This window comes from Pocillopora verrucosa, chromosome 9, assembly GCF_036669915.1.
Source record: "Pocillopora verrucosa isolate sample1 chromosome 9, ASM3666991v2, whole genome shotgun sequence".
In the NCBI taxonomy this organism is placed as follows: Eukaryota; Metazoa; Cnidaria; class Anthozoa; order Scleractinia; family Pocilloporidae; genus Pocillopora; species Pocillopora verrucosa.
This window is the reverse complement of record NC_089320.1, coordinates 20307508-20327007: the sequence shown is the minus strand read 5'-3', so window position 1 is coordinate 20327007 and position 19500 is coordinate 20307508. Positions and strand designations below refer to the sequence as shown.

Genomic DNA, 19500 nt, shown 5'->3' with positions numbered 1-19500 from the left:
TGATTGGTAGAAGTAAAAGTGTTTTGGTTCCTAATACGAGGAACACCCTGCGCAGCTGCAGATTGACTACCTCAAAACTCAAATTTGCCGTAACACACAGAACATCGAGGTTAGTGTCAGCAGCATCCAGTGAAATAATTCTTTCGGGGGAAAATTCCCCTTGAGTAAAGGTTGTCTCTATGTCTGTTAAAAATAAACGAACTTTTTTCCCCATTTTCCGGCTCAGAATTCCTTGGAGTGGTTTCTTCACGAAGATAAAAGATGTAAAAAATGTTTTAAAGATTACCCCGTGAAAAACGCAAAAAATTATGCCGTTCCTGCAAGCAAGCGTGTTCCCTGGGAACGAGCCTGTGGTTGTTTGAACGGAAGGAACCTGTGTCTAGAGATAACAGCATTGCATGACTACAGCGTGACCAAAAGGCACGATGGAGATGATTCATCTTCTTTAAAACAAATTTGGCCCAAATGAGACAGTTAGGGCCATTACTTGTTCGAAAAATTAGCTGCAAACGAAGAATAAGGTATGGAATTGTCTTTTGACTATCAATATGAATGATTTCGGGGATAAAAGACTGATAAGAACTTGGAGATTAATCAAATGGTAGTCCTCAGCTTAAGGAAGATAATGGATACCACGCATATCATCTCAAGGCCATTTTTGCCCCGATTATTTCACGCATCAACAAATTTATGGCTCTGATAACACTGATAAAAATTTGAAGAGTCGGTAGTATCGTAAAATTTTCCGATATTTTTAGACTAAAATGTTTACTTACCTACATCACAATTCTTTACTCTATCGATTCACTAGCTTAAAACTTCATTTTATATTATTTGTTCGACGAACGCAATCAGTGGGTGAAAGAGAATGGTTTTAGTCTATCAAAGGGCCTAAATAGCTCGCTTTCTTTTTGATAAATTTTTATTGTATACCGTTGTTATTCGATTAAACGCCGCGGCGTTTATTAAATTTTTCGTGATTCGAGTGCGGCGTTTCTACTAGGGCGGCATTTATTTAAAATCCAATTTATTTCTTGCAATTTATAGTATGGTAACTGACCATTTTTATTTTAAAAAAAGAGAAATATGTTTTAGTGCTTGTCTAAAAAGTAATTTTTTATATTTTTCTTAATTTTCTTCACCGTCATTGCCCTCATCAACTCATATCTGCAAAACAATTTTAATATCAAGTTAATTGATGATAATATGTGAAAACAACAACAGCACCACTGAACAAGTTATTATAAGTCTGATTAAAACATTTTGTACAAACGATGATTTGTTCAACAGGATTGAAAAAAGCATTAAATTGGACAAGAATTATTGAATTTACTATTTGGTTTCATTTTGAACCATGACTCATCACATGTTGTGTCTGTTTGCATTGATTCAGTTTTCCAAGTCTAGAAATCATAATTATTTAATAATAATAATGGTAAATAGTGGCAGTATGAAATATCACACAACCCAAAATGGTGTTGTGCACTAAAATTATGGTTTTAAATTGATTGATACCTCCCGCTAATTTTTCTCTGAGATTGGGCTTTTGTTGCGTCTTCTTCTTTGAATTAAACTAACACATTTATTTTTTGCCAATCAGCAATGTCATACCAACCAAAAGTAGTTGTTATTGGAGCAGGGATAGCAGGACTGTCTGCAGCCTGTAAGTTACATGAATCAGGGCAGGTGGATGTGTGTGTCCTGGAGGCAAGTGATCGACTGGGTGGGCGAATACACACAGGCAAGGTTGGAAATAACCCAGTTGAGTTTGGTGCTTCATGGATTCATGGAACTGTGGGAAATCCCATCTTTGACCTCGCTTGTGACCTGAAATACCTACAGAAATCAGATGTTGATCAACAGATAGCATGGATTAATGAAGACAGTCGAGCTAAGCCAAAGCTAGATCCTTCTCAGCTTAAACAGAGTATTGATGATCAGATTCTAACAGAGGTTTGGAATGTATTTGAAAAGTTGATCACTGAAACAGAAGATATCACAAAAATGAAAACATTCTGCCAAGGCATCACAAAGGATAAAAGAACAATAGGGAATTACATTACCCACGGTTTTCAAACTTATCTAGACTCATGTACCTCTGACACTGCTATGATCAAAAACATAAAACGCGACCTGTTTCTATTTCTTGAAGAAAGGGAATGCAATTCAGTTGGTTGTAATTCACTGAATGACCTAAACCTTGAGGACTTTGGAGAGTATGTTTACCTGGATGGTTCAGCTTATTGTCCACTTCCTGATGGTTATGACAGAATAACTGAGGCTTTAGCAGCACAATTAAACAGTGGCTGTGTCCATTTGAATCATGAGGTAACAAAAATACACTGGGGGGCTTCAAGTGAACTTAATGATGATGCTGAAAAAAGAAATTATCCAGTCAAATTGCATTGTGGTAATGGTAAAACATTTTGTGCTGACCATGTGATCATAACTGTCTCCCTTGGTGTCCTGAAGGAAAAGCACACTACACTGTTTTGTCCTTCCTTGCCATCTGACAAAACAGATGCGATTAGAAATCTTGGTTTTGGATGTGTAGGAAAGATTTTTATTGAATTTGAAAAACCATTTTGGCCAACAGATGAGTACAGCCTTCATCTTATTGGGAACAAGAAGCAAAATCCCAAGCATGAATCAACAATAACAATTTGTCCTTGGGCTCATCATCTTTATTCAATGTACACCACTCGTCCAGGGTCTAATGTTTTGCAGGTTTGGTTCCAAGGCAATAAATCATTAGAAATTGAAAAGACCACACCTCAAGAACTTGAGAAGCAGTGTCTTGCAGCCATCAAAGAATGTACTTGTCTTGAATCACTGCCACCCATTGTGAATGTTGAAAAAACCCAGTGGGGGACAAATCCTTGGACAAGGGGATCATATACATATTTATCTAAAGCAGCTTGTGGGAGTGACTTTGATACTCTGGCCTCACCCCTCCCTGGGGAGTCATCTGGTTGTAAGGAAGCCTCTGCTTTACAACTTATGTTTGCAGGTGAGGCAACACATCGTCAGTTTTATGGAACTGTTCATGGAGCTTATTTGACTGGAATAAGGGAAGCTGAGAGGCTTTTGAACCACTTAAGGAATTGAGCCTGACACTCATCTTTACTAAGTTCAAGAATTTATTTTTTACCTTTGTTGTGCCAAAATTAGAATTACTCTTTTGTAAATTAAATGACTTGATTAAACTGCCACCAGACATTTGGATGAAAGCAGTTTGGAATGGTTGTTATCAAGAAGGTAGAAAGGATTGAAGAAATTTTGATGTAAATATTAATTTGTGTTATTGATCAGTTAAAATATTTGGGAGAGGTTTTTCTGATCTGCAATTTTGCCATCATTTCAGGGGGTTCTTGAACCAAATTCATCTTTAAAAAAAATTCATGTCTATTTAAATTGAAATTAACTGAAACTGTGTTTTGGACAAGCCATACCATTGCCATGATAACTTAATGAGTCCTCTCCAGGGGTGGACTAGAGCAGATTTTATTTAGACGGCAGACAATCATCACTGAGGGTTTAAATTTTTTTGAAATGGAAATATCTGAAAACTTCTAACTTGGAAGCAGTGTTAAATAGTTTATGCGTATGAAGCTAATTTTGATGGAAATATTTACCATCAACCTATATAAAATTTTCATATTAGTTCGTAAAATTAACGAGGCTGTTGTGAGTGATCCGACCTTCCTGATTCGTCAGTTTCCTTTTTTTCTTTGTGACGCGTAGATTTATCTTGGTGATTTGATAAGATGTTCTACCGTAGACAAGTTCTCACACTGATGACGAAATGAACGCATATTATTACAGCTGGGAATTTCAATGACTACTTTCCTCCTCGTTGACGGTAATGTTACGGCTACGATTCGCAGTTATTTTAAATCTGATCATATGGGGTGTAATTTTTGTATTATCAAAAGAAATTGGTGCATAGAAACTGATACCAAGCCGAGAGACAAAGCAGACCGCGAAATACTTTTTCCTAGTTATTAAAATGCGCCGATTGTGTGTACTGTTTATACAGGTGAAAGTATGAATAAATATTGCGTATAATACAACCTGTTGTGTAGTGAATCTTACAAGAAAATTACGTGTCTTCATTAGCTTTTTCTTGTCTGGGGAAATACATCAAGTTTTTGCGAGAGACGGAATACTGTGGTCGAAACCTTGCCTTTTCACGACCATATCTCTCCGAGATGCAGAACACATCTGGAGTCATTTTGATGTCCTACTCAGCATTCAAAAGTAATCCTCCAAACGAATTTAAAGTGAACAAAGAAGGCTCTGATAGCATACGTCTTCCCAATAACTCTCTCGTCACGATCATAAGCGACAAGGAAGAATTCACCAACACAGCAAAGACTAACGTAGTGAAGACAATAGGTGATCTGGAAGCTTTTCGCAGTCAAATCCTCAACCGCCCCCTCTTACTGCTAGTTACTTGTGGAAAACACGTTCCACACGGGCAAAGGTACGCAACGCAGATCCTACATTCTTAGCTCTTTTTACAATGGATCAATTCAACTTCGGCGCTTACTTCGGTACAATTGTGTCGGAAATATTTCATGACGAATCATTACTTGGAAATTGCAAACAAAGTTTTCATCAAAGTCCAGTGCTAAGACTAGCTTAGCCAGGGAAAATTCCCAGAAATAATGATTGGGTTATTCTCTATGGACTAACTATACTCTGTCTGAGAAACAATAAGTTGATTAGGAAATAGAAACTTCACAGTGTCAGCTAGAACACGGTGTTAGCTAGATCGTGTTACCCCGATGAACCACCAAATTCTCTTAATTTATTTTCAAGGAAATGCGAAGCAGTCTGTAGAGGGGATAACTAACCAGATCTTTGGAATGACAAATTGGTAGTTGTGGTTTGTGTGCGGAGTTCGTTATCTCCACTCTGCCACGCAGATCGCCTTCAAAACTGCCAGCGACACTGACAGTCTGCAAACAATCCAAGAGAGGGAAAATTGTCTCGTTTACTGCAACTTGCAGATCTGATTTAAAGAAAAAAAAGACACAAATTCTGCAGGCAGTCCTCAGATATTGAAAAATCTTACTTCAAAGCGGAAATGCGATTTAGAACCTTGTAAGTCAATTTTATCTGAGCTTCATCGGTCTTTTTAGTTTCAAAAGAAAGAGGTTTCCTTCATTTCTCATTTTACCCATCAGTGTACTTTTACGATCCAGGTTGAACAACAGGGGAGAGTACCTCAGTTATCGAGACCCCGAGTGGTGGATACAGTCGAACAACACACCCTGGCGGAATCCGTATGCCCGATGGGGGAACGAAAACGGCACATCCCTGTACGAAGAGCGATATATTCGACCGGAGTTTGTTGTCAGCGTGGATACATCTAATCCCAACATTAGGCGTTTGTTAGAGGATGGGCTAGACATGGCTGAAGACATGATACGAGAAAAAGCTAGTTTTGCCATAGAGGTTAGGTAAAGGATTGATTTATTTTCCTTAAATGTAAATATATGCTATCTTTGTGAGGGTTTTTTGGATCAATATCAGCATCTGGGCAACTGCCCACCTACCCCTCCCCTAACCCAACAACAGTCAATTGATAACAAGTTAGGGTTAATGTTGGGTTAGGGGAGGGGTAGGTGGACAGTTGCCCAGATACTGATGTTGATCCGTTTTTTTTTTTTCCGTGAATATCGTAAATCCCTTTCAGTTCTCTTTTTCAGTTCTAGATGTCCTTGAAGAACAAAGGGCTCACAAATATTCCTTTACAGTGCGGTCATTATTTATCGCCTGAGGGGGAGGGGTGGTGGAAGGGGAAGGAGGAGGGGGGCAGAGGATTTTGATTGTGCCTCGATAATAAAATTTCCTGATCCGTCAAAAGGCTCTCTACAAGATGTTATAAACTGTTTATATTCTTTTGGCTCTGTAGTATTCTAATGCTCTTTCCCTCCCCCCCTCCCCCCCCCCCACCTCATTCATTCACAATTTTCACGATCCTTCTTACATAAATAACAGCACTAAAAAACTGTGCAGATAATTGCCCTGAATCAAGAGGAAATAATGTCTATTATCATCTCTTGCCTTAATGTAAAAATCCGAAATTGAAATAGAAAACGTTTGACACTAAGCATAACAATGGGTTCCTGATATACCTGTGTGACTTCTGAGCTTTTTCAAAAGAAATGTTAGCTTTTTAAAAATCCATCTTTTAATATTCTACCAAAACAATATCTAGATAATGGACCCAATCAGAAAACCGTGGCCAAGGTAGCCAGACTCCCAAAGAAAAGAGGAGGGGAGGGGAGGAGAGGGGTCAATGTGATAAAAGAGACAATTTTTTCATTGTTTTCCAGCTTCATACTCCGTTGGCGACGACTAATCCCCTTCCGTTACTGCTAGTTTTCGTCAGGTGGTGTAGTCAATAGAGTGACTACATCGCGTGACAAACGAAAAAAGTTCATTTCTAACGTATTAATAACCATGAATAATTAACCAAGACATTTTCCAATTGAACTCCTTTTCTCGACAGTTTGATTTTAACCCCATGATTCTCCGCTGGTGGAAGACGCAAGGCATTAAACGTTACGACTCATTGGAATGTCTCGAGATGACAGCAGCTGCTGGAGCAAATTTTGTGATAACAAACTGTTCTGCTATCAATCATTTCTTCGACTGCCATCCAGCCTGGTGCGCTTGTTGGCCTTGCTACCTTTTGTTGGCAGTTCCGTACAAGTTATGGCGTAACGCAGTTCAAGGAATTCGTGACACTTCTGTCACAATGGAAGGAAATGCCGTCTCCTCGAGTCCAGGCCACTTCAACTACGGCTTGATCGATCTTCACCAGTTCCCCGTGAACAGTAATCAGCCGGGCGCTGGAGTAGGAGGCATGACATCGAGTCTTGTACCCGGGATGGCTCATGGGATTGCTTCTCACACTTTCTTTCCTCCTCCCTCCTTACATGGAACGCTGGGAAATCCCCGGTTTAAGACAAACTAGTCATTAGGGAGCCTGTATACTTTTGAATAATGATCTATTGATGTAAATATCCGATAATTCAACATAGTGTTTAACTATCAGAATTCATTATACGGACACAGAATTAAACACTCATGTTATTCTGAACTGGCATTAAAATATTTTCAAGTAAATTATATTTAGTTTTGGAGCTCATTGCATTAAATAACAAGGTACGGAGTTTATTTTTATCTGGTGCTAATTTTACTGATATTTATTACTTAAGTTTCGGCATAGTTTCTTCAGGTTCATTTAGAGACAATTATCTATCGTCTGCTTGATATTGTATTGATATTGTAAGGAGAATTTCTGTCCTGGTCACTCATGGGAGTTAAGGATTAAGAACACTACCCAGTACGCTATACTCAGCATTATGAAAGACAGAGGAAACGCCAAGCGACAAATCTCGTCAAGTTTCGCTGCCCAACAAATTATGAACCGCATTTTGTTGCGGGTTCTTTGCGGCTGACGTACGCTTGGTTTTTGCTCTTTTGGTCTCGTTTCCACTGGAGGCTCGCTACTTGATATGTGGAGGTTGGTCCATTGAATGTCGTGGGAATTTGTTGGAGCAAAATTTTCCATGAATCCGCCATTTACTACACCGTTTGCCATTGCTTTGTTTTGATTGTGATGATTGAAGTGGTATGAATCCTCCATCTATCAAAAGGTAAAAGCCAAAAGTAGAATGATGTTTAAATTTAGGCTGAGTTCAACCTCTCATTTCGAATGAAGAACTAGACAGTTTGATATCACAAAAAAATTCCTTCAGCTCCAGTGACATTGAAAAAGAATCAATAAGGTTTTATCTCTGTCCCTGAGGCTCTCACGTTGAAAATAGGGTCAAGGAAAAATAATTTTTAGGGTTAGCATGACTCAATAACTTATAGCCCATAGTAACTGAGTCAATCGAAACCCCTTAATTTTATCATATTGAGAAGACCATGAAATAGAAATTAATTACTGACAGCTTCTTTAAAGCGAAAACCACTGATTACCTCTGGGTCATCCTTCTTATCCGCCTGCATTTTTTCCGCCAATCTTTTCGCGTAGTGAACAAAGGGGTACTCCACCATACAGCCGAACACGAACACAAAGCACGTGATTAGATAGATGTCAATTGCCCGTACGTAGGAGACGCTTGGAAACCCCTCCTGTTCGCCAATAAGGAAACTGCCCATTGCCAAAATTGTGATCGTACCGAGGGATATTCGAGCCGGTGTCGACTTGGTATCGATCCAAAACCCGACCCAGGAAAGGGCCACGATTAGTGTGGCGGGGAGGTACCAGCTTAGAAGGTAGAAGTTGATGCGCCGCTTAAATTCAAATGCTACTGAGAGTAACCCATATTTGCCTGCAAGAAAACTCAAGAGAAAATCTATTTGAAAAGCTTTCAATAAATTCCTATATCTATACGTAATGGTTTTGGCTACGTTGTTTCTTATACTAGCGGATGGGGATTGAAGAAACTCCAGAACTCCCGCTTGCCTGGCAGGAAAATAAAATGAACTTTTAAACCTATTAAGCATTTAAGTATATGAATTGATTAAATAAGACGGGAGCATTTTTTTTGTTTATTGAAGTTTAAAGTGAGTTATATGATATGCTGAATTAGGCACGCTTTTTTTCATTTTTTTCTTTCTTGCGCTCAGCTATAGGGCAAACGCATTGATGACGTCACCATGTGCAACATTTTGCTTCTTTGTTACACCTCATATGCCACTTTTATGTTTTTACCCCATTTTGACGTCATCCGTGATGTATTACAGAACCTACGCACACCATCATGGAATATACTTGTCAAATAGAACTTTTAAGAAGTTGGCTGGCCTTCTTTCGTGTTATTTTCACGGTCTCAATCCAGGCCTCTCTCTCAAGAGCCTAGTGCGCTCACCTACGAGCCATCAAGTGCCTTCAGTGGTTTAGCTGACACAGTTTAGAGTCATGACGTACATATTGTTACCTGATGTAAACTCTTGTACAGTTTTCTTCTTCTCGAATGACACGAGAACAAAATGTGCAATATGTTTGTTCAGCACTGTTAACTCGCCCCATTCGTAATGCAGATCTTCATCAGTGTAGAAAACTGTCAAGTGAAATATTAAACCAGAAGTACCTTATTAATAGCTAGGACTGATAATTGTTACCGTGGTAGAATAAAAGGATTGTAAATCACTGATTAAGTGAAAAGGATATCGAGAGGAACAAGAATGAGATGAACTTATCTTACGGCCATAGGAATGGGGGTCGGGGAGGGTGCTGCGGTGTTTAAGTGCTGCATTTTTAGATTCGTCCGACCATTGTCTGCGCCAGAAGTTGAAGAAGATTAGTTTTCCTCTCAACGCTTCTATTTACTCTTCAACGAGAAATCCGTTACAAATTCCTTTCACTCTTAATCTCTCAAATTGCTAATCAAGTGACCAAATTTTGTACATCGTCGAGGTTTCCTAGATCACCATCATAATAATTTTCTGCACTTCGACTGTTCTTCGCCCATTTTAAACCTCTTTTGCAACCCAATTGAATCACCTATTCTTGCAAAAGTTTGAGATGTATAAAGAGAAGTCACTTACAACTAGTGATGTTTAAGAAACATTTCTGTTTATCCATGGGAAAATCGTGAAAGGTCATTGAGCAGGACACTGTCATACTAAGCCTGCAATGTAATAGCAGTGAAGATGAAATCGATTACTCTAATAGACCAAAAAAAAAATGTAAGGGTATAAACCTTTTTGATAAGGGTAAGAATTAACACGTTTGCACCAAGCAACCAAGCTGAGAAAGATCATATGACAGGAATATTTTGAGACGTTCTGTCTAAAAGTTGTACCTATTTCACGAAGTTGGGTTGCTTGTTCAAATATGAAGTTAATTTTTTTTTTTGTTCAATTTTTTATAAAAATTGTCAGTTTGGATGATGACTCACCAACTGGCTCATATATACCTGGTACTGAAGAGCACATCTCCATTAGGTGATATACGAAGACCCTCGCTTGCAGGGACCGCGCTATCAGTCTGCACGGTCTGTATAGACCTGATACCATAAATATACGTGTCAGGAGTCCACAAGTCTTTCACTAAATCGACCTTAAAGACAATGAACTTCTTTCCGCCTGCTTGATTTTCTTCATAGGCCAGATTAGGATCATTCCATCCTTGTCTGAAGAAGAACTCCAACGAGAAGTCCTACAAGAGTATATAGATGTGCGTTTCTACTTAACGCAATGTGTACCTGCGCACCTACCCCTCCCCTAATCCAACGTTAACCCTAAAATTTCAGCAGTTGACTGTTGTCGGGTTAGGGGAGGGGTAGGTGAGCAGTTGCGCAGACACTGACATTGGCTAAAAAAATAGTTTATCCGAAACTAGCTAAGTAAGAATACAGATAAACAGGGAGGAAAAAATAAACGAAAAAGCTTCAGTATACCAATAATTGCGGGAATTTCAATCAGATCTAGCGCGTAGCAATCGAATTTGTCAAACACAGTATCTTCTATGTTTGACAATTGGAAGCTATCTTACTGAGCGTTAAAAAACAGTTACTAACGTCGTGCATTTAAATTGTGCAAAACGAAAAAAGGCTGAAACAACACGCAGTTAACTCCATGTTATTGTTGTTATTGTTTTGGTATTGTCAGTAACGTAAGTACAGGATACGTTTCGAAAAAAAGTTGATGTAGAATTTTAAGAATAATTTTCAAGCGATATTTTCAGGACGAAACGTGCGTGGAATGAATTTCATACCATATCTCCTGTATCGACTTGAAGAGAGGCGACCTCGATAGAAATGTTGACCACCACTGGGTGATCTGAAAGGAAAGAAGCATTAGCATCAGATGGAGGAACGATTGCTGGAGCATGCTCCCCGACATATCCTGAGCATCGCATCCCTCCTGTCCACGTACAAAACATTTCTCTTAATGAGGAAAAATTAAGTGAAGAGTAAAGCATTTTTGCTGAGGAATCTTAGAGGTTTGGGAAAGAGGAGCATGAAAACTGTGATATGGTGGGATGAGTGGGTGTCTAACAGGGGAATTTTTATTCTTAAAATAAGGGGGTATATGTTTCTAAAGAAACTGTGGTGCTGCGCGGTGGGAGAGTACAACAGGGTAGTTTAGTATTATTGACTGAGTTGATAACGTCAATTGGCCACCGTAAAGAGTTTTAAAGCTGACGTTCCGAGCGTTGGTCCTTCATAACGACTACGAAGATTGAAAAGCTGTGTTCATCAATGTCCAATGAGATAATTGAAGAACCGTTTTCTTTTTTTCTGATGCTAGCACAAAATCCTAACACCATCGGAGAGTTCTGACATTCTAACCTGTCCAGTTTGTTTTGTTAGCCAATAGTATTATTGCAGAGGTTTCAAAACTTATGAAACCTTATCTTGAAGGAAAATATCACAGACCAAATAATTTACCAGGATCTTAACCTTTGAGATGATTTAAACCTTTTTCCAAAATGGATGACAGTGCAGATACTTTAATTTTTTCGAAAATCTTTTGAATTCTGAAGGTGCGATTGACAGAGAGGGCTAATTATCAAAACAAAAATATTGCCATAATTTTGGAAAAAGGTCACAACTACATTAACAATCTGTGTTGCCTGCCTCGAGGAAAAAATGTCTTTGGTCTTCTTGTCTTATCGTAGATGATCCCGTTTCTCACACAGTACACCAGGTCCTGAGTTGTCTTGTACACAGATACGTTACAACGACTTTCGTCAGCTAAAATGGAACTAAGGGAGATAAAGATAGCCGATTAAAAATCCTAATTCTGCGGATTAATCCCTTCCCGATGTTAATTTTAGTTTAGGACAATGGCTTCAATATAATTTGACTAGATTGGTGACTAAAGGAAAGAAATATAACGTACGGTATTTTGAATAATTTTAATTCCCCGGCTATGTAAGCAATAAAGAAATTCAATGTTTTAGATAGCTAAGTTAGAGATCTTTTGTTTCCTGATGGTGAGAACCACCAGATGAAAAGAATCGAAACATCCACAAATAAACTTATATGGAATAGTTAATGACGAATAACAATTTAATCGAAAACTTGGGATATGCGTTTTTATCATGTCGTTTAACCGACAGACTGAGAAGCTAACTCAAACAGTGACTGTATCTCTTTTGAAACTAAAAATGAGCCTAAGTGGTGAATAATGATAGTTTGGCTTTGATATTCTATTCTAAATAACAAACGTGAAAGAGAAGAAAATAATATTGTATCAACAAAATCGATAGCACACGAGTACTAATTCTCCGACTTAAATTGACAAGTTTCTTTTTAGTTCTAGCTATTAATAATAAGTAGTGAGTTTTCTCTGTTTTGTGATAATCATTTCCATGCATTTATTGAAACAGATAACTATGCATTTACGAAAAGTGAAACTGTATAGGTTCAAATTGATTCCTGAGGAAGTTATTTGAACATAGCTTGAAACTAAAGAAATCGTTCTTTAAAGTGTGAATTACCGTAATACATTTTTATTTGAATGCGGAGAACTCTGGTCTAGACAGTTGGGAATGAAATTTTAATCAGCTATAGATGTCTAAAGCTAGGCTCTTTTACCCGTCATGTTATGAACACAAGTAGTTCTTCGGGCTCACGTCCTACAAACTTTGTAGGTAAAAATCTGGTTCATATGTCTCTAAATACCTTGAAACTACGAATCGACGTTTTACGCGTTGCATTACCTTGTGACTGGAGCTGAAATGCACCTCACTTTTGCCACAAAAGCGACGAAAGCTAAAATGGGATGGCAAATTGTGAAAATGACTTTCTGCTTACCTCATAACGAATTCACTCCATATAAACATAAAAACCACGTACGAGTAAAACTTAGCCATGATATCGACCTGTAAACAAAAAACGATGAAAGTCGAATTTCTGAAGTATATTTTGGCCGACCGGTATTTTTGGTAACGTTTGCAATTAGAACGCTGCCAGAAATTTAAATTCCGTAAATTATACATGCAACACTATACTAAGTAATATGATAGCGAAGGAGCGTGATGCGAACAGGTGTTTACGTTAAGAGAGACATACAGCTTATACTGCAGCGATGGAGTGGGGCGGTCTTGCTCTTTATTGGTCAATAAGAGGACCCCTTCCTTTGTTTTGTTAGCTGAAGATTGTCGATGAATTATGAAACCCAAACTGGGGTGACCACAAAATTGCTTTCCAAGATTGTGTAATTGAAAACCCCGCCTCGCTTCGAAAACAATCATATTTTTACAAAATATTCGTAATTTAAGTTGCCCCTATAAAAATGAGGTTTATTTGCAAATAAAGGCAAGAAAGTCGTTTTCTCATGTAAAGTTCTTTTGTGTCCCTGAGGCAAGTAGTTTTTTTCACTCCGTGGAAAAAAATCAATCTCAAGCAGTAAGAGATTGAACTATTTTGTTCATCAATAGTCTGATGACATGATTAAAGAACTGTTTTTTCTTGCTGATGCTAGCACAATATCCTTACACCATCGAAGAAGAGAACTTCACATGAATTTCACGAGTTCTCGCTGGATAAAAGTAACAATGTAAACGTTTTAAAGAAAATTGTTCGGAAAATTGACAAAATTTATCAGTTTTTACTTGTTCCTCGCTGGTCAGTAATGTCGTATGATTTGGTCAAGGCGCCGGCCGGTTTATACCACGGGTAGTTATCAAGTCGTGCTTGTTTAGCGGGTTCCCCAGGAGGTTATGTTCTGATTTGTGAATCTTCTTCTAAATAGTTTGAGAACTAATAATAGCTCAGTGGTTTAAGATAAATGTCAAATGAGTTATGCTGATGGCAATTAGCAATTCAGACGGAACACTTTGAGAACTAACTTTTGGTAATTACCACATTATTTATTAATTAATTTCGAAACTTCGAAAATATTGTGATTGTGTGGTCGCACGAGAAAATAAAAATAGAAGCTTAATCGCCGCTGGCAAAAACTGATCTCATAGTAAAATAGTTTGTGCAGTTTCGTATTTTTCCCCCTAAGACTGCATCAAAATGATACGAATATTTTACTCTCTGTAAAACATTATGTGAATATTTTGTACACGTTTGCTAATTTTGAAATTTTATCTGGTCTTTGATATGAAATTGTTTGATATTTGATACTGCCGACGTAAAATGAGATTTCTGTTCTTCATTTTAGAGGGAAAAAAAATTGTGTTTCACGATCAAAATTTTCCTGCTCCATCAGGAAAGCAAAGTCTTGCGAAATTTTCTAGAATTAAGTGGCAACGTTTCATTATGTTCAAACTTAATGATCGTGACCTTGGAACCGAATAAAAAAGATCGACACTTTTCCTCGTTAACAGATGAGCGTATTATGAAGAAGCCTGAAAAAGAGAGCAGAGAGGAGTTTTGTGGCCTTGACAAAGTTCGGATCAATATCAGTATCTGGGCAACTGCCCACCTACCCCTCCCCTAACTCAATAGACTGTCGTTGGGTTAGGGGAGGGGTAGGAAGGCAGTTGCCCAGATACTGATATTGATCCCAAAGTTCAATGGAAAAGCTGCTGTCCCCTCCTTTCCTCTTCCTCCCACCCTGAAATGTGAATGACGTCAGAGGCCCCCTCTGCATCGCAGCTCGGTCATTTTCAATCACTTGCCACCGACACTGAGGTGAATAGTTGTTATTTTAATACCACACAAGTGAATAGTACTTTTCGCGCGCGCTTATTGGCTAGTTTGGAAGTGAATAGCAAGTACTATTCATCTCGACACTCATTCATCTCCGAGCGGCCGATTAGACGAAAGCGCTTGTCGAGAGTTTAATTTCTGACCATTTTTCTGTATATTGAAAGAAATAAACTAAGCTTTTGGTATCTGTATGGTATTTACTAAAACGATTATTCACATCAGTGTGAGTGAAAGTGGGGGATATTTACCTCCACTTTGGAGAAAAATTGTTAAATATTGTAAAGAGGACCCAAGTTTTCTTTGTTGGCGAAGAAAGGGGTGCGGTTATAATGTTCAACCATTTTCTTGTTTAATTTTTGTTGCTGCTATGAAACGCCTTTTGCCTGTTCTTTTTTTCTTCGTCTTTGTTTGGAAGGGGAAAGGAAGCCAAAGGAAATTCATTACACATCAACACTTTATTTTCTCCCACAAAATCAAGACCGGGTATTCAATTTCATAAGTGGTGTTTATTTTGCCAAGTGACACCAACGGACATCAGTTCTTCTTTTATCTCAAAATATTTAACTCTATTACGCCAAAGTTTTGTTAATCCGTTCACTAATTTTCCTTTTAATTTTTGCTTTGACTTTTGGCCTTAATCCCAGATCGAATCCATGTGGATTTACTTTTATCACACGCTGTACATTAGGACACAAGTTGCAGTCAATAAGTTTTTGAACCTGCTTTTGTTGTTTTTGTCATTGAAGCATGATAGTGTTAGCTGTAGTCAAGCGAATAATTCACTGGCTCATTATCAAGTGCCACATGTCAGTAAACAATATACAAACTAGGTAAATGGGATTATGTTGTCGTTGATTCCTCCACAAACTAAAGCTTTGATCTACGGAAATTCACTATGTTTTCTTTATTTCTTTCGCTTACTTTGTGTCAAGACCAGTAAACAATGCCAGCGGCAAGATTTCCACTTCAATTAGCAACTGATCATACAATTTTAATATCGGACAAGGCGGCACAAAAAGAGAACAAAGCCTTCCCACGTAATTAGTGGTACTGGTTTCACGATTGGAAAAAAGTGTAATGATTGGCCAATTACAGCGCTCTACAACAACTCATAAACAAATTATCGCCGCGTAAATTTTGTTTCACCAAGTGGTCCGCTTTCGCCTGAGAATTGTCGCAATTCGGAACAGTTTCCAATTTTATTTCGCCGCATGGTTATACATAGCTGTCTCAATGTCGCTCTGGAAGAATAAGGACTTTTGATATTTGGTCCGCAGTATTGTGAAAGAGCGAGACAGCCTTCGTTTATAATACACAGTGAGCGAGACTATGATGTCAAATGTTGAAAGAGACTTGAATGGAAACGTAAAACATAAGAAATCCTTCACCCGGTTTCCTGAAGATTTGATAATCCGCGAGACCGTTCCCGGTCAGGACACAACTGAAGAGCTGGAATTGATTGTACAGAGCTCGGAAAAAATCGACGTGAACTGCTTGAATGAGTACGGCCATACTGTGTTGAGTACGGCGGCATTTGTAGGCAGTATGAAATGTTGTAGGATACTCGTTGAACTTGGAGCAGAAGTAGGAAAACAGGACGAAGATGGCTGGACTGCGATGCATTATGCCATGGCAAAGGGATATTTGGACATTGTAAAATATTTGGTTATGTGTGGAGGAGATTTATTCGCTAAAAATAACGACGGCGACGCACCATTGGATTTTGTCGAAGATAACGAAATTAAAGAAATACTCTTAGCGAGTTACGAAAAATATTCGCAGAGCAAATCCGAAGTATAATCGGTGCATCTAGCGTGACTCAAGTGTGAATTTTGTGGAGTCGTCAAGAGTGATGTCTTCTGTCGCATAAATTTAGGATAGACACTCTAATCAATATTGCATGCCTTGCAGGTTGATTTCATGTCAGTTACGAATGTAATTAAAAGCGATTTTTGCACGAAGTGAAAAAGAAAGAATATTATAAGAACTATAAAAACGTCAAATGCATGATTTAATGGACAAACAAAGCTCCTTTAATAGAGTACAAATTTTGAATAAATTTGAAATAAGTTTGTCTATCGCTTAAAGGACATTCAGGAATGTTGTGCCAGACTTAAGTTGTTATACCTTTTTTTAAAACTTCCAATGGTCTCAGAATTTAAAATAACAAAGGCCAATTCAACACTATACTTTTATTTTTGGCAAAAATTTTATCCCAAAGTTGAATGACAAAGAAATTTGAAGAATTAGTTAACTCGCGACAGAGTTCGTGATTAATTAATTAGCAAACGAAAACTTTTAAATGATGAAAGAGTCCAAAATCTTAGTCTTTTTGTTCGGACTTTACTCAAGTTATGCATCACCAAAGGCATATTTTCCGAACTTTTGGCGGAAATCTCTTTCCTCTTTGAAGAATTCGTCTATCATGATCATCAGTCTTGGGTCTCTGATACCTCGGCTTGCCCATGGACGCAGATTGGTCAATTTTTCTTCGACTTGATAGGTCAGGTTTCCATAACCGCGACTGAGTATCTTCTTACTACAAATATTCAATTCCTCTGGCGGTAAGTCTGTCTTATTGATATCCTGTAGAACGACGTGTGTAAAGCGAACGCTTTGATGTGTCATCAACCGTTGTGCTTGTAACAACCAAGCTTTGGAACGCTCATACAGAAGCTTATAAAAAGGGTCTTGAGGGTCAACCCAAGCAAAGAAAAAGATACATCTTATTCAGGAGGAGATTGATGTACTCTTTGATCTCTTTGTCGTAAGGGCTGAAAAGAACAAAGTTTAGATCGGTTACCGTCATTTTAAAAGATATTTGTCCCTTTGGTGCGCGAGAGCTCTCCCTGGAATAACTATCGGGGTAGAAATCACACTTATGTTAACTGAAAAGACTTGGTTACCAATGACTCATTGGTAACCAAGTCTTTTCAGTAAGAGTTGTTCTAAAATTTCACCAATTTTCTGCCGTGCCCCATCTCCTTTTTTCGCCTAAAACAAGATATTACCAATTAAATGTTATCAAAATGCTCTTTCTATTTTGTTTTTTTCAAGATAAACAGATGAAAGTCAGTTCCAGTCAATTGTTCTGTCACTAATTTCTGTAAGAAAAAGGGACAAGGGGCATTACTCCAAGTAAATGAGATGTGAGTCCATCACAAGGTCCCCTCAGTAAATGTTTTTGCCATTTAACTATCATTTACACAAAACCGTCACTTCTCAACCAACAGCTAAAATTTCAGCTGATTTTCGTCATTAAGGTCCTTTCATTGTCAAAAAAAGAGAGCTACTTACCTCAGATATATGATGAATTTCAACAATTTGATTTTGTCTTTTGCTTTCATCTTTTGTAACATATAGTGGCGGTATCATGGCCCTGACATCCTCTGAGAGAGACATCCGCAATGCATGGCAAGCGTCAAGTGGTTTAAATCTGCCGCTCGTATGATAATCGGAAATTTTGAAAAATCCCGCGTGTATTTTAAAGCTGTTTCCGCCATTGTTCCAAAGTAGCCATATACGGTCATTGTTAATCGTTAAACAAAGCCTGCTTAACTTTAAGCTGATCCGCTTTTCTTGATACGAGTGAATTGTTCCATTAACGAGTCAAGGTAACCACTAGATCAATAAGGTGCCTCTAATAAACATCCACTTCGATTCTTAGTGCCCAATTCCTTCCCATTCCCTTTCAGAAAACTTGACAGAAGGCTGAAACACTTTTAAATCAAAGTTCTTTGGAACCATGGAATTGCTCTTTAGTCGCTCTTCGAACTGAATGCACCGTAATCCTGAAGGGTACTCGGTAAAAGTGTGACTCAAAAGCTCCCAGGAACCTTGCGCATCTGTAACCTCTCTACGCACTGTAAAAGATTGATCTTCAGGAAGTTCAGTTTGAGAGCCGTCAAGGAGGGACACTTTAATTTCACAAGCACCAGAACCTCCAGTTTCGACTGCGAACCTATGGAAAAAAAGATGAATGAATAATATTAGCCGATCAAAGGCCATAAAAGTGAGACGAAAATACCGTGAAACACTGTTTTTTCTCTCGTCAGCTAAACGATAGGAGGATCGCGATACTTTTGTTTATAATAATCACAATAACAATAAAATAAATACTGATGATATAATAGTAATGATACTCGAGAAGTTGAATAACAACATTACTATGAAAATATAAAAATACTACTAACTACAATCACTGTTGTTGTCTTTATGAAAATGCAATATTTTCCAACTAACCAATCTTTAACCTCAATCGGCTTTCGTTGGTCTAAATATCCTACACCGTTTTTTTTTACTCAAAAGGTCTATAAGTTGACTTCTCCCACCAATTCCATCCGCATTTTTAACCCCGATATTCCAAACACTTTTTTCTTCTCGTTCTAGCCCATCTGAAGTGCATAAAAAGAAAGGTATATAAATGGAAAAGAGAGAGTAAATTTCATCGGGTAGCTTTCGCGCGCGAACATCTGTATTTTAAAAAATAACGATATCATGTTTCATCCCTTTTAGTTCCGTGACGTTGTTACCTCTTGTGAACTAGAGGGGTACTTTTCGAGGCTCTGTTCCAGTGAAACATCACTGTTAGCTGAAAATAGGTGGGGGGGAACACTGTCTCGCGGATATTTAAATGTAAGAGAAGGCATTAATCTCTAAACCTTGCTACAAACTAATCGAAGACAATACTTAATGAAAATCCCATCAATATCTCTTCTTCGCGTCTTTAATTCTTGTCTCTCTTTAATGGTTAAAAGTGCATGTGAATTCGTCGGAAAAAAAAATCTCGTGTTTTCCACGAAAAACTGTATTCTTGTTTGAGATACGTATTCATCTTTGCTTCTTACATTTTAGT

The 19500-nt window shown here is 38.1% G+C and overlaps 4 protein-coding genes across 5 annotated transcripts; 3 read left to right on the top strand and 1 right to left on the bottom strand.

The window, feature by feature from the left end:
- The first annotated feature begins 387 nt into the window (after positions 1 to 387).
- LOC131777071 (spermine oxidase) lies at positions 388 to 4057 on the top strand. 2 transcript variants are annotated; one of them, XM_066172726.1, is made up of 3 exons: positions 388 to 521; positions 1601 to 3010; positions 3745 to 4057. In XM_066172726.1, exons 2-3 carry the CDS (start codon positions 1603 to 1605, stop codon positions 3756 to 3758), a joined length of 1422 nt encoding a protein of 473 aa, XP_066028823.1. In that variant the 5' UTR covers positions 388 to 521; positions 1601 to 1602; the 3' UTR covers positions 3759 to 4057. The 2 variants fall into 2 exon arrangements, with proteins under 2 accessions (XP_066028823.1, XP_058949271.1); XM_059093288.2 differs by having other exon boundaries at positions 1601 to 4057.
- An 83-nt stretch (positions 4058 to 4140) lies between these two features.
- LOC131777081 (uncharacterized) lies at positions 4141 to 7146 on the top strand. The gene is made up of 3 exons (XM_059093303.2): positions 4141 to 4486; positions 5211 to 5463; positions 6524 to 7146. Exons 1-3 carry the CDS (start codon positions 4212 to 4214, stop codon positions 6989 to 6991), a joined length of 996 nt encoding a protein of 331 aa, XP_058949286.2. The 5' UTR covers positions 4141 to 4211; the 3' UTR covers positions 6992 to 7146.
- LOC131777080 (glycine receptor subunit alpha-2) lies at positions 7004 to 12974 on the bottom strand. Its single transcript, XM_059093302.2, has 8 exons — positions 12798 to 12974; positions 11616 to 11743; positions 10751 to 10815; positions 9951 to 10192; positions 9580 to 9662; positions 8970 to 9092; positions 8005 to 8360; positions 7004 to 7666 (listed from the first exon to the last, which is right to left on the bottom strand). The coding sequence occupies exons 1-8, from the start codon at positions 12854 to 12856 to the stop codon at positions 7328 to 7330; spliced, it is 1395 nt and encodes a 464-aa protein (XP_058949285.2). The 5' UTR covers positions 12857 to 12974; the 3' UTR covers positions 7004 to 7327.
- Positions 12975 to 15785: 2811 nt separating this feature from the next.
- Positions 15786 to 16667, top strand: LOC131777110 (protein phosphatase 1 regulatory subunit 27-like). The gene has a single exon (XM_059093335.2). The coding sequence runs from the start codon at positions 15975 to 15977 to the stop codon at positions 16443 to 16445; it is 471 nt and encodes a 156-aa protein (XP_058949318.1). The 5' UTR covers positions 15786 to 15974; the 3' UTR covers positions 16446 to 16667.
- The last annotated feature ends 2833 nt before the right edge of the window (positions 16668 to 19500 follow it).